Source organism: Lycorma delicatula, chromosome 2, assembly GCF_047948215.1.
Source record: "Lycorma delicatula isolate Av1 chromosome 2, ASM4794821v1, whole genome shotgun sequence".
In the NCBI taxonomy this organism is placed as follows: Eukaryota; Metazoa; Arthropoda; class Insecta; order Hemiptera; family Fulgoridae; genus Lycorma; species Lycorma delicatula.
The window spans coordinates 22,184,454-22,199,174 of record NC_134456.1 but is presented as its reverse complement, the minus strand read 5'-3'; the positions used below and the strand labels follow the sequence as shown (position 1 = coordinate 22,199,174).

Below are 14,721 nucleotides of genomic sequence, written 5' to 3'. Positions count from 1 at the left end.
TATAAATGAACATAATACAGTAGTCAATTTCCACTGTACCTAATGGCAGCAAATTGAAAACAGCCCTTACTTAAAAAAACAGGCCTCATATACAGAAGTATCTATAATTGTTTGGATATTAATCACAACTCAAATTATCAAAAGTAATTGTGTATTTGTTTGGATCATTATATTGACAATTTTAAATTTAAGCAATGAATTAATAAGAAAGATTATTTTAAGTATACAATTAATTTTTAAGAAATTAATTTTGTATACACACACTAAAGATAAATTTAAAAATGTACTTCTTTAAATTTAAATAATTTAAAAATACTCTACATTACTTAAGTTTACCAACCCATTTCAATATAATATGGTACTTTAATCTGTGTACTCTGTATGTTATATTTAGGTTACTATGCATGTACCTTTTCATCCATGATTGTTTTATTGCGCACTTTATAAACAGGCAATGGAAAAAATTTGAGGAAATATTTTACAGATCAAAATAAAGAAAAAGTTTATATAACATGGGTCTGGAAACACTTCATTTCTGAGTCTTGGTCAGCAAAAAATTCATCCCAATTTCTGCTACATGTCAAAATAAAGTTTCATTTTGACCTAAAAAATTTAATAAGAAAGAACCTAAGATGAATTTCTAGTATTTTTTACAAATTTTTTAAATACAAAAAGTGGTGCCACAAAACAATTTTTTTTAGGTCTGACATACAATAACTTCGTTAAGTTGTTAGTCAACAAATAAAATTTGCAAATAAGAAATCTATATAAGTAACATCAACTGGACATAAAGATTTTGAGAGATTTACTTTTAAGACAAATAATAAACACACCAAAATATGACAGAAAATTAATGTACTATACAGTATGTTTGGAAAGTCACTGTGCATTATGTTTTAGAGTTATGATTCATTCTGTTCTTTCAGGATTAGGCTGGTTGCCCTGTGGGCTCATTCGGTGTTGCTCAGTAATAAAATTCAATAAAATTGGAGTAAGTTATTTTCAATTCCTTATAAAAACTTTCCTTATATATATAATGAAAGAAAAATACAAAGTAATAATTAAGAAAGTTTCATAGTTACATTTCCATAACATTTTAGTTCACAGTAACTTTCTGAACATACTGTAACTTTAAACCAAAACAAGAATCAATTTCAACATTTAAAAATATAGAGAAACAAAATAAAATATTAATAATGACTAGTTTTTTTTGTTATTATCTTTTCCGACTGCATAGGATCACTTTAGTCAGTCCATTACACAAGTCTCTTCAATGGAACTGTTTGGGCCTTGCAGTCCTCCTAGTACTTTTTCACACATTCCCATCTTTGTAAACTTTCTAGTGTTGAAAATGTTTATGTTCAGAGTTTTTTCTTGTGAGTGTGAAGAGTGATTTTGTTTTTTTATTTTTGTTTAATTTTATGTGTGGTGTCTACCGGTAAAAGGCCAATTTCCTTCAGATCCTCTCTTATTTCTTTAATCCATCTGCATTCTGCCTTTGTGTTTTTCGAATCGAAATTGTACTGTACTGGTTGTTTCAGAGGTCTTGAATCTTGCATCCTCATGATATGTCCAAAGAATCCTAGTCTCCTCTTATCCAAGATATCAGTAATGAGTTCTAACTCTTTGTACACTACTTTCTTGGGACACAACGCACCACTGCCCATATCTCTGGTAATTTTTATTAATGCACGTTCTTTCAATTCTTCTTTTGATTTTCTGGAGTCTGTCTCTCTTTATTTGTTGATTCTTGAATTTTGCATGTTGTATCTAAGAGTGAGATTCCCCTGTAATTGTTAAGAGTCAGTTTTGTTCCCTTCTTTGTGTAGCAGATGGATGAGGGCAATCGTCCAGAATTCTTGTAGTACTTCTTTGATACAGATATTGACTAGCTGTTGGAGGGCAATTTTTGCTGATCTAACACTTTTTCAGATCTCTTCAAAAGTCTGATCTTCTCCTGCTGCTTTGTAATTCTTCATCTTACCCAGTGCATGGTAGATTTCTTCTATTGTGGGAGGGTTAATGTTTTCTAGTGGTGTTGTTATTGAGGTGTTGAAGTTTAGGAGTTCTGTTGGTTCTTTGCAATTTAGGAGTTTGTTGACATATTTAGCTAGCATTTCCGCGTTGTCTTTATTGTTATGGGCCAGTTTACCATTTTCATTTTTTATTAATAGAGTTGGGGGGTTCATATTTTTAGAGCTGATTTTTTAAGGTTTTGTTGTAATCTCTAACTGTGTTTTATTGAATTCTTCTTCTATTGACTTCAGTGTGTCTTTATGGTGTTGTCTTTTTATTCTCCTTAGGATTCAGATGGTTTCTTTTCTTTGTTTAACTAGAATTTTGAAGGATGTTTCTGATTTTCGGTATTTGTGAAATAGCCATGCTTGATGTATTTTCTCCGTTGTTTCATTACGTTCACTATTCCACCACTGTTGTTATTTGTGGGATTTTATTGAGGCTAATTCTTCTGTGACTTGTTTATTAGATCTTAAGTTGTTGATTAGGTCTTTTGAGTTTATCCATGATTGTTATTTTTTTGGTAATTTTCATTCTTGATTAGTTGCGTAGAATTCATTTTCTTTTAGTTCTTAGGGGCTTGGTTTTATTGCTTTCTTTGGGGAGTAAATTTAATTTCAATTTTGACTACAAGTGATATGAGCCTGTGTCTACTCCTCAGAGGACTTACGTTATGGATCTCCATCTCCTTGTGACAATGTTTATCTATGATGACATAGACTAGCTGCCATTCTCCTTAGTGTAGTCGGGGTGTTTCCAGGTTTTGAGGTTTCCTCTAAAATATGTGGAGATTGTGGTTTCTGCAGAGATCGACAAGTCTCTGTCCATTTTTGTTTTTCTTTTGGACGGGCTATTTTCCGATGATGTCATGGTATCTTCTTGTGGCTAGTTGAGCATTGAAGTCTATGATTAATTGTTTAACATGGTTTTTAGGGATGTAATTTATAGGCAGATGAAGTAGATCCCACAACTTTTCTGTTTCTTTATGGTATTTTTGAAGAGTTATTTTTATTACTAGCAGGTGCATGGGCATTTATCATAGTGTAGAATTTATTAGAAGCTTTTAGGGTGAGTGTTGAGCTTCTTGGGGATTATGACTTGAATTCTTGTATGGAGTTTATTACTTTGAGGCTGACTAAAAAGCCAGTTTCAAACTGCGATATAAATTTTTCATGACTCTCTTCCCAGGTATACCTTTGTAGACCTCTAAAAAGGTTTCTCTTCCCAGGTATCCTTTATCACATTGTGGTCAGTATTTCTTATTTCCTGCAGACCCATGATGAGAATATTTCGTTGGTCCATTAGACCAGTTACTATTTTTAGTTTACCAGTCTGCACGAGCGAGTTTACATTGTGTGTGGAATATATTTGATCTGCTTTGGTTTGATTTTGGACTTTATGTTTTTCTTGTTCACGTGTGTAGTAGTGTTGAAGCATTCCAATGCTTCTGATCGCATGTATCACCTTCAAAGTGGCAGCCCACTGTATTCAGATGCTGCCAGCATGTGCTGCTTTGTTCAGCTGGTGGAGTATTCTTTAAAAGACCTTTCATGGTTGACTGTCAATGCGTCACTTGCGGTGAGACTAGGTCCTGAGTTACAACTCTAAATGTGATCTAGTGAGATGCAGTTTGATGATAAATGAAGCTATGAAGTTTGTTTAGATTCAGGATTCAGTTCACTGAACAAATTTCTCCTATTTGTTCCAGATATATCCAGGCACACCTTTTTTTTTTTTTTTTTTTTTTGTTCTTAAACACCCCCAACATCCCCGGCCTCCGCCGTTAGGCTATACTCAGGAATGTCGGAGTGTCGTGGCAGTCGACTGCCCCCCTGTCTTGCCTTTTCTTTGGCGTCCCATCGGGGTCCTCTCAGTTTCATCAAGATGCAGCAGCCCTCCCTTCTGGACGACCACTACATCCCTCCACTGTGAGGCTACCCTTCCCGTCCCAACACTAGGTTGCCGGCTACGCATTGCGCGAAGCCGGCAAACCGCCGCGTCCCCCCTCTCACACCTGAGGGTCCCAAATGCATCATCGGAGCACCCCAACTGACCTTCATTCTTGCATATGAAGGAGCCAAAGCGTCCTCTGCATCCAGGCTGCCTCCCTGGCCCTGCACGGCGACCACGATTTGCCCCCTGTATTTTATTTATTTTTTTTTTTTTTTTCACCGATCCGCAGGACACAACACAGTAATAAAACACACTCACTCTAACTCACACCACCACTTAGCCGCCATCAGGAAAACGCAGTTAAGCCTAGTAACACACCCATACAGAATACATAATTAATAAAAGTCTATTCTTCCCATCCGTCTCATTCTTCGGCTTCGTCACCGCTGGTCGTGGCCTTCCTACACACGGTCGCAGTGATCGTGTATGCCATCCCGCCAGCAATATAAACACAAAAACATAAACAAAAGAAATGAAATACACCCTACAATAAAATAAAATTCAGTAAACACAGCAACTTCCCGCTGCTGCGGCAGCTCTTGTAGCAGTCAGCCACCACTATCACGTTGGCTGCGATTGCACTACTCAACCAGCATCAAAACACAAAACAACCAATAAAATGAAATAAAATAAGATAAATAAAACACAATCAGGACAATAGCGAAGAACCCTCCCTTCAGTTGTAGCCCATCACGTTGGCGTCTGAACTTATTCCTCCTTCCGCAATCCGCAGGCACATTCGCTGTGAGTGCCCTCGTAACCGTTAGCAGGAACACAATCAATAAAATAAAATAATACCACAATCATACAATACAAGGAAAATACATAATAAATGAAACCCACACTTCATGTTGTCTCTTCGGCGATGTCACCATCCAGGCACACCTTGTAGAAGCTCAATCCAACTTCTGTTAAAGTTGTTACTTTGGAGAAAAGTTACAAAAGCCTGATCCTAAGCATTATTCTTACCCTATTAGACTACAGTTTAATAAAATTTTTAAATTTCATCACATTATATTAAAAATATTAAGAATTAAAAATTCTTTATTTACAATGCTTCTAAAAAATAAATTGAGAAATCTATTTTGTATTTTGGCAGTATAAACAATTGAAAATTTTGAATATATCTGTAATTCAAATTTATTAGAAAATACTTTACCACCTTTTATAAAAGATGTTCCACTACTAACAAGACAAGAAATGATTTTTCAACATGACAGTGCTTCTCCTCATTTTTGTCAAAAAGAAAGGAATTATTTGAATATCAGATACACAGACAAGTGGATAGGATGAGGCCAATAAATAAACTGGCATCCTGGGTCATCTGACCAAAATGTCAATAAACTGTCTGTGGAGGTCAAAAAAATCATTAGTATATGAAAAAAAAGTAACAAGAAAAGTTGAATTGGTGTCAACACAGTTGAAATTATATCAAACAATTCTCATACATTTAAGAGCCATCAAAAGGAATTTAAAATCAAGGAGAATATTATGCTTACAGTGAATAAGGCAATTTTGAGTAATTATTATATAGTATATAAAGTTGATTTTTTTTTTTGCCTATTTTCAATAACTGATTTTTTTCCAATACTGAAATGATTCTTGTTTTGATTTAAAATTATAATACAGTATCTTTCTGCCACATTTCTGTCTGTTTTTTTAATAAACGTCATACAATTTTAACAGATTATAATTATATTTAATTTTTTAATGACAATCCATTCCAAATTTAATAAACTTTGCCAAACTCATTTCATAATGCTTTCAGTTACTTTTACATCCATTTTCAGCAACTGTTCCTGATTTTTCTCACCCTGGAATCAGCTGGTACTAGCTTGACAGTTTTTTATCTAAACATTTGGTCTTCTTAACTCAAATAAAACAATCAGCTGATGACAAACTGAAAGAACAGCAGGAGCAGTAACTGAACATGGTTGTAAAAGAAACAGAAAGAATTATGACATGAGTTTTTTGGAAAATGTATTTATCAATTCAGTTTGTCATTCTAAAATCAATATAATATTCATCTACAACCTCTCAATCTTCACAGGCACAAGCAAAGCAGATTTCTTAATTCACGTCATTACTAAAAAAGGGTTATATACAAAAATGCTTTAAGCTGTATTTAGAATTTGTATCACTTTTCTCACAGCAACTAACAGTTAATTATTGGGTTGACAAGAAAGTAATTTTGGTTTAGTAATGCCCGATAAAACTCAAACTTTTTAAAAAAAAGAATGAACTTTAATTATGTACAAGAGGTTTGATTAAAAAAGTACATGGAATTTTACTTATTCACCAACAATGACTTTTGTCACCTTCAAAGTACTCCTCTTCAGATATATAACATTTGTGCCAGTGCTTCTTCCAATAATCAAAGTTCATCTGGAATGCAATTTTCAGTATGACATTTAGCTCCTTCAGCGATTCTGTCTTTATCTCTTCAATGTTGACAAAACAATGTCCTTTCATGGTTCTTTTCAGCTTGGGAAATGGGAAAAAGTCACATGGGGAAATGTCTGGTCCCTCAGAGGCTGAGGGACCATAATGGTGTTGTTTTTGGCCAAAAATACACAAACAAGCAAAGGTGTGAGGAGCAAGTACACTATTGTGGTGAAATTGCCATGAATTATTTCATCAAAAACCAAGGTGTTTTTTTCAGATTTCTTCACAAAAAAGTGTAGAACTTCCAGATAGTACTCTTTACTGACCGAATGACCTGGTGGCAAGAACTCATGAAACATTAAGCCATTGAAATAAAAAAACACAGAGATCAGAATCTTCACATTCAATTGAACTTGACAAGCATTTTTTGTCTTGGCTCTTTAGGAATCTTCCACTGGGATGACTGGGCCTTTCATTCAGCAACTCCTGTGCAATGTTCATTCAGCACTGCTTTTGATCAAAATTCAACAATTTTGAAACACATTTTGCTAGTTTCATGCCTAAAACATTTAAAAAATGACTTGGGATGAGCCAAATGATAAGCCAATATCATCAGCAACCTCTCTGATCTAGTGATCTGGCGATTGACCATATCATTTTCACTTTTTCAACATTGTCATCGGGTTGCTGGTGTGGTGAACATCCAGGATGTTCATCATTCTCAACATCTTCAACAACCCTCTCGGAAATGTTTCTACTTGTAAATGCTTGTTTTATTCATAGAAGAATCGCCAAAAGTAACATTCAACAATTCCAACACGCAACACTGCACTTTATTCCATTCCTAAAACAGAATTTAATTCAAATTCTTTGTTCCATTTTTTCCACAAGTTAAAAATCACTGACCATACCAAAACACATGTAACAACCTTTTCGACAACCAACAATTAAGCATCCAATACGGCTACCAATGTAAATATACATTAGGGACAAGTGTACAAACACAAAAAAAAAATGTGACAATTGGACTTATGCAGCCCAGGAAATTAAAAAATCCTCTGATTATTTTTTGATCAAACCTCGTATTTCCCATTTCGTCCAATAACCTTTTGCCACTGTTCTGGTAACTTCATGATTCCATACTAGTAGAAACTTCTGGTTCTTATCAGCAAAAAAACTAAAGCAAGTGCAATTTCAGGTCATCAAAATTAGAGAAAATTTTACCATTCAAAGAGTTTTACAAAACTTTTAAATAAATAGTAATCTGACGGTACAAGATCAGGGCTATGTGGAGGATGAGATGTCACTTCCCGACTGACCACAAGTTACCAAAGATGTGTGAGGCCTTGCACATTGTCTTGGTTGAACAAGATTTCTTTGAAATTTGCCAATTCTTCTGGCCATTTTTATTTGATTGCTCCCTCCGGTTTCATTAGTCGAAAGTAAACATCTGAACTGATCGTTTAGTTCCTTGGAAGCAGCTCAAAATACAGAACACCATTATAATCTCACCGAATTGACAGCACCACCTTTTTGATGCAATTCAGCTTTCGATGTAGCCTGTACTCGTTCACCATACTTGGCCCAAAATCATTATCGATTGATGTTATTGCACAAGAATCCATTTTCCATCACCAGTGATGATTTACTTCAAAAAAGGGCCAACTTCTTTGTGTTTGAGATGCATATTGTAAATATTGATTTTTTTGTGTCAAGTGAATCTCTTTCTCAATTCAAGTGAAACCCAAATATTTGATGTGTTTTTCAATTGTTATATGCGATACATTTAACCTCTCTCAATCTCTCATACCACTGTATGACAATCCAATTCAATTATGACTTCAATTTGGTCTTCGTCAACTTCAGTAAGTCGACCAGAACACTGATCAAGTGAAAAATCTCCAGAAAGAATTTTTAGACAGATTATGGGCACATACATTCTGTTAGGCAACACCATAAACTTCACATATCTCTTTTCAAATCTCAGTAGCTTTCTTGCCTTTACGAAATAAAAATGTAGTAAGTCAAAAATGTTCATTTTTACACACCCATGTTAAAATTAATCATAAAGTAACAGCTGCAAACAAAATTTCACACAATTTGCAAAGTATGCTATAAGTGACAGCTATCAAACACCAAAACAAAAAACCATAACACTGACATTAGTTCTTCTAAAAAAAACATAAATCTATTTATTTGTGAAAACCAAAATTACTTTTTTGCCAACCCCAATAGGAAAGTTAAAAACTGTATTAATTTATTTTAAAAAAATACCGCAAGTTGGATTTGACATAATAGATAAGTACACTACAACAGTTAGTAAAGACTCATCGCAGCAGTATCAGTACATATAAATTCAGAGCAAGCTATACTTGTTAAAATAAAAGGCACCACTTTTTTAAATTGAAAATATCAAAGCAGTTAAGCAAATAAAACTGTTAAAATACAGTATCTTAATGTAATCATAATTATGGCATGAAAACAAAAATCTACAGAACAAAACCAATGTGTAACTAATTTTTTTTCATAAATCTAAGTCATGAAATATTTTAAAAACAACCTACAGGGGGGTGCTCTGGGACGTATTCCCTGAACTTCAGGTAATAATCCAGGACCCCAAAATGAGCAAAATGTTCTTACCGACATAAGTCTTCCTTTGCTGTTTTCTTTCTGAAAGCCATTTTATGATTTTCATTAAAAAAATCATTTCTCAGGAATTTGGCAAACCTAAGACTAGTGCCTTATTCTACAAAATAAGATGTTTAGAAAAGTCACTTTCAAAAATTTCAAAATGGCCGCCATCATTAATCTTAATTATCTTTAAAATTATATATTTGATCAAATTTTTATCTATTACAAAATTTATTAAACATTTTATTTTGAAAAAAATGACACCTCATTTGTAAAAATCTATCGACAAACAATCGAGTTATTATAAACAATTAACCCAGCAGCACACTTGCGCACAGTAATGAAAGCTCATAATTTTTGCCTGTTTTTATTTCCTCCACAAAATGTAATAAAAATTATTAATAATAAATAATAACAGTAAATTAATAAAAATTATCAGCTTGCATTACAGTGCGCAAGCATACTGCCAGGTTACTGAAATAACCCTACTGTTTGTAAACAGATTTTTACAACTGAGGTGTCATTTTGTCCAAAATAAAATGCTTAAAAAAATTTTATAATAAATAAAACTGATCAAAAAAATAACTACAAGGACACTGAAGATTAAAAAATTAAGATGGCTTCCGTTTTGAAATTATTCAAAGTGATATTTTCAAAACATCTTATTTTGTAAAATAAGACACTACTATTCTTAGATGTTCCAAATTTAATAAAAGTAGGTTTACTTGTTCCTGAGAAATAATTTTTTTGTTGAAAATCATAAAATGGTGTCCAGAAGGAAAACAAAGCAAAACAGGACTTACGTCGATATAAACATTTTTGCTCATTTTGGTGTTCTGAATCCAGTAGACGAAGTTTGAAGAATAGTCCCAGAACACTCTGTATATAGCAATCAGATATAAAATACCTTATGATATTTTTTAAATCCAAAAAAACTGAATGTAATTAATTGAAGGGAGAGAGGAAAAAAAACAATGGAGATACGTAGACAACCATTAATGATATTTTATCACTTATTTATTATAATTTATCACTTAACACTACATTAGAAAGCAAACACCCACATAAAAAAATTAAATTATTTTTAATAATTTACCATTAAATTATTTTAATAATTTTACCAAGTAAAATCATTTATTTACCTTAATAAATACTTTTTCAGCTTGAGTCATATTGTACCAGCGGTATTTAATACAGTGTTCCATTAATTGTAAACCAAAATGACGTACAAATTGTGAAAACTCTGGTCGCTGTGCCAAATACAAACCACACTGAACACACAATGGGCTCTTCTCTTTAAACTGTTCACAAGCATTATAAGCATCAAATCGATGATTCTGAGGTGCAGCTGGATCCATGGTTAGCTCTACAGCAGCAGCCAGCTGTGCTGCAACTAACCCCACTTCAGCATCCATCCTCCTACACAAAATTAAGAATAATAATTTAATGTTATCAATTTTAGATTTTAAATAAATGAACATAATGAGTACACAAATGATGTGACACTAGATCAAAATATACAATAAAAAAAAAACCAAAAATTAATTTGTTTTAAGTTGTTCTATTTACATAAATTCTTGATCATATTTAAAAATCCTTTACCTCTTTTGTGATAGGCATCACAGCATAAGACTTTATTCTAAAGCACAAGCAAAATATACATAGAATTAATTCTTGAAACCAAACATAACAAAATAGGTTTTCTTTTCAAAATATTTTTCACACAAACAATACTTGTCAAAGCATTGTTGTTGTTGTGAAAGCAATATCATAGCTGAAATAGGTCCACTATATAACTTAAAAAAATAAGAACTGAAACAAAAGCAATTTAATTAAATCCAAAGCAGAATTGCCTAATATTTTAACTATATTTAACCTTAAATTGAGGTGGCATAACCTAGAGATATTCAACGTTTATACAAGTGAATATAACAGAATGCAACATCACAATTACGTTAAACCCCTTCCACAATATCTACATCAATACATACAAATTATGAAAATAGAATTCACTAAGTAGATAATGTTCTTTGATTAATCTAATTTCTTCTCAAAATGTTTTGAATTAATATTTTTTTTTAAACTTCACTATGTTTATGAACTGTTCACAGTTGTGAAATACTGTGTAAATTACTTTTACCATAAATAAACATCATTCACAACTCACTTTCAAATTAATGCAATCCATTCATCCAAACATCTTAGAGCTAATTATCAGCACCTTCAATGAAGTTTCTTATATCAATGTTATTAATACTGCAAATCTTAAATCAGTTAAGAAAATGAATATATCCAATCTATGTTGGATATCAAAGTACGTAAAGTTCTTAGATTTTATGTGTTATCTGTAAAATATCTATGTTGTAATTAGTATAAGATTTATGTTCTACTTATACAAAGTGATTTTCAAAGTTAATTCCATCATGCGTATGTGTGTTCCTTAACATCTGAGAATGAATAAACATCCAGTCTGTAATGCAGCAATAGTACATTCACTGCAATTTAATTGAATTGCTGTGTTTGTCCTGACAGTTTGCTGCATGTTGTTTTGAAAGCAACAAAGTAATTTTTTTTTCTGAACTTATCACTATTTTGAACATCTGTTGACTGATATATGCTAGTATAACATGCTTTCTGTTTCTAGATGATTTTTTAATTTCATTTTAAATATTACGTTAACATATTAGATAAAGAAGGGTGGGTAGTAATTGACCTGAGCCAAATATTTTAATGGACAAATTTTAATTCTTCAAAGCAGTTGTCAGTTGAAAGCTACAAGATTATAAACAAAGTAACACTATGGAAAGCTGCATAACATTTATATTATATTGGCTGATTAGATGTACATAAGAAAGTCAGTTACAGCAGTTTTCAAGATTTCTAAGATTTTTTTTCTTATTTTGAATAAAATTTGCTCAAGGAAGGCAAGTGACTTGTTTACAATCTTCAGTGAAATCTGTAAAACTCAGTTCATATTTGTTGAGTAACATTTTATCTATGTCTTTCTAGTTTTATAAAATAAAAAGTATTTACAGTGTTGTAAAAATATTTCAGTCAGCCAACTAAAAATTTAAAACCACTGACAGGCCTCATTAAGTGTAATAATTCTCTGCTGTACATGAAATAATTTTGCTTAGTTTTATCATGCACTACCTTGATGGATTTTTATACAGATACATTAGTGCAGATAATCATATCAAAGGATAGAGCTATGTGAAGTTGTGTTAAATGCAAACATGCTTAATTTTATTGATAAGTTATTTCTTTAATATGCTCATTTAATAACATCTAATGGCTCTATCATGATTTCGGCTACATGCATTTAGACTGGATGCATTCACCTTTAAATACAATAAACACTAAATCTAGATAATATAAACTTTTGCAAATCACCCCATAAAAACAGGAAACAAGACAATACAAATTTTACATACATCAAATAAAAACACGGGTACACTCCTACAGTATGAAAACACATTACATCTGACAAAAACAATATACTAAAAGAACTATCACAACAAAGACTGAATGAATATATTATACAAATGCATGCTTAAATGTTTCCTAACTTTTTCTGACAGCTGTTGTTAACAATGGCGCTATCAAAAACTCCTCTGAACAAGGTGCTGCCATTTACCTCCATGACTTTTGGAGTAAATTCCATTAATTCAAAATTCATTCATAATTTTAAGTGACATCACATTTCAAAATACTCCACATTTGTTTTTACAGAAAAAAATGACAACCATATTTTTGATTTGATTTTTTATAAATATTTGTATGTTAACAACAATAACAATAGTCATAATATTAATATTTACAACTTACACTTACTAACTGTTTTGAATATCATTAAACATAATGAATTACAATAATGGTGAATATTTTGTTTGGTTTTTACATATCACTGGTTTTGATCTTAAATTATAAATTGTGTATTATTTTGATGTATGTATATATTGTAATACATGTTTTTACACTATAAGTATCACTATTCTGAAAAATAAGGCACAAATAATAGATGAAATATAAATAAATCTAAATTAACATAACTGCTATTCATGTGACCTACAGATGTGTTTTTTACATTCTAAATCATAATAATTAAGTTTATTTACAGCTATGATAATTTATTTATCTTTAAAGTGCTGTCAATAATGACTGCATAAAAAAATTATATTTTTATTCAAAGTAATAAATATTTTTTCATTTTTATTATCATAAAATTAATTAATTTTAAAACAGCTTTTACTGTCTTTAAGAAAAGATACACGTAGTCTACTATTAGAAAGCCATGTGTGGCAAGTTAAGGACAATTTAAAAAATGGCTAATATAATTAACTGACGCAAACCCAAAAATAATAGCGTGGATAACTACTGCAGCCTTGCATCAGTCTGTTACAAATGCAGGGGTAAATATTTTTCAGAGCCAAAAAACTAAACCCTGGGTAATCAACTTTTCTATCATGTAATTCTAAATTCAGATGATTTATACAAAATTTCTACTGATACAACATATCATAACCTGATTATACAAATTTTTAAATAAATCAATTTAATCATGTTATGCAACTGTTTACATACATATGATCAACTTCGGACGGTTGTTAAAAGAACACACTATGGCATGTTAATATAAGACACTGTACAATATTTTTACCTCCTATTGTATGTCAAAGAATCAAAAATTTGTTTAAAATAATAGCACAATTCACAAAATACAAAAAAAAATCATTTTAAAACATTATCATGAAACATGTTCACACTAGCAGATAAAACGTTGTTTAGCTAAATTTCTCGAAATAAACTTAATACCTTTAATTACTGAATACTGTAGATAAGGGACATGTTTTGATGCTACGAATGACTTTTTTTACATCAGTCACATCAATATACAAATCATCTTATACAAATCATTCACTTCTTAAATACATAACACCAACAATGAAAAGATGACTTGCAAAATAATTTTTAAAAAACTAATACAAGTGTAAAGCGTGTAAGATAAAACACTAAATGTTTTTAGGATATAACCCCACTTGCCATGTGATAGAGGCATGTCTTAATACCTTTAACAATCCTAATTTCAGTTCCTCAAATTATCTTCATATCTGTTATATTTAAAACAAAACAAGACAATTGTAAAAACAATACTAAAAATAATACCTCGAAGTAACTAAAACTATCTAAGGGCTGTAATATTAACGTGTCGATATCTCAGCCGGGTACTGCACGATTGTTGTAGCGAATTCGGAGTAAGAATAAGAACACATCTGACTACCTTACAACTACCATGATCACAAAGTTACAATGTACATCTTTACTTGCCACAACGATAAACGTACTTTCTAACTCCTAAAATCTCATACTCTGTGACCAAAGTAAACATTTCTGTTCTAATAAATCAAATCTTAATTAATAATAAGTTGACAAATCTGAGTGAAACGGCTTATGCAATATTATTATTAACAATGAAATTTCACTAGTAATTAATGAACATAATTATGTAATTATTGAAATCACGATGACAAAAATTGCATCATTTAAAATTATTAATACTCTTTCTTCAAAATTTAATTTTCTAAAACAAAGCCTGCACCCATTCTGTTTATTCTTATTTGATAATGTTAGTAATAAATTTCATACATCAACAAAAATGAACACTATGTTTATCAACGGTTGTCCGCCATACCAAAATAACATTTTTTAACACATTTACTAGTTTTTATTGTAGTA

The 14,721-nt window shown here is 31.5% G+C and overlaps 1 protein-coding gene across 3 annotated transcripts in view; it reads right to left on the bottom strand.

Moving 5' to 3' along the window:
• Ranbp21 (exportin-5-like protein Ranbp21) overlaps positions 1 to 14,350 on the bottom strand; it is a 116,772-nt gene extending 102,422 nt beyond the window's left edge. Inside the window, exons 1-2 of one of the 3 annotated variants that reach the window (XM_075358449.1) lie at positions 14,055 to 14,350; positions 10,128 to 10,404 (exon numbers count right to left, since the gene is read on the bottom strand). In XM_075358449.1, coding sequence (XP_075214564.1) covers positions 10,128 to 10,400 — 273 coding nt within the window. In that variant the 5' untranslated portion in view covers positions 10,401 to 10,404; positions 14,055 to 14,350. Of the gene's footprint in view, positions 1 to 10,127; positions 10,405 to 13,800; positions 14,033 to 14,054 lie in introns of those variants that run through there. The other 2 variants (XM_075358447.1, XM_075358450.1) reach the window with 2 other exon arrangements.
• Between the last annotated feature and the right edge of the window lie 371 nt (positions 14,351 to 14,721).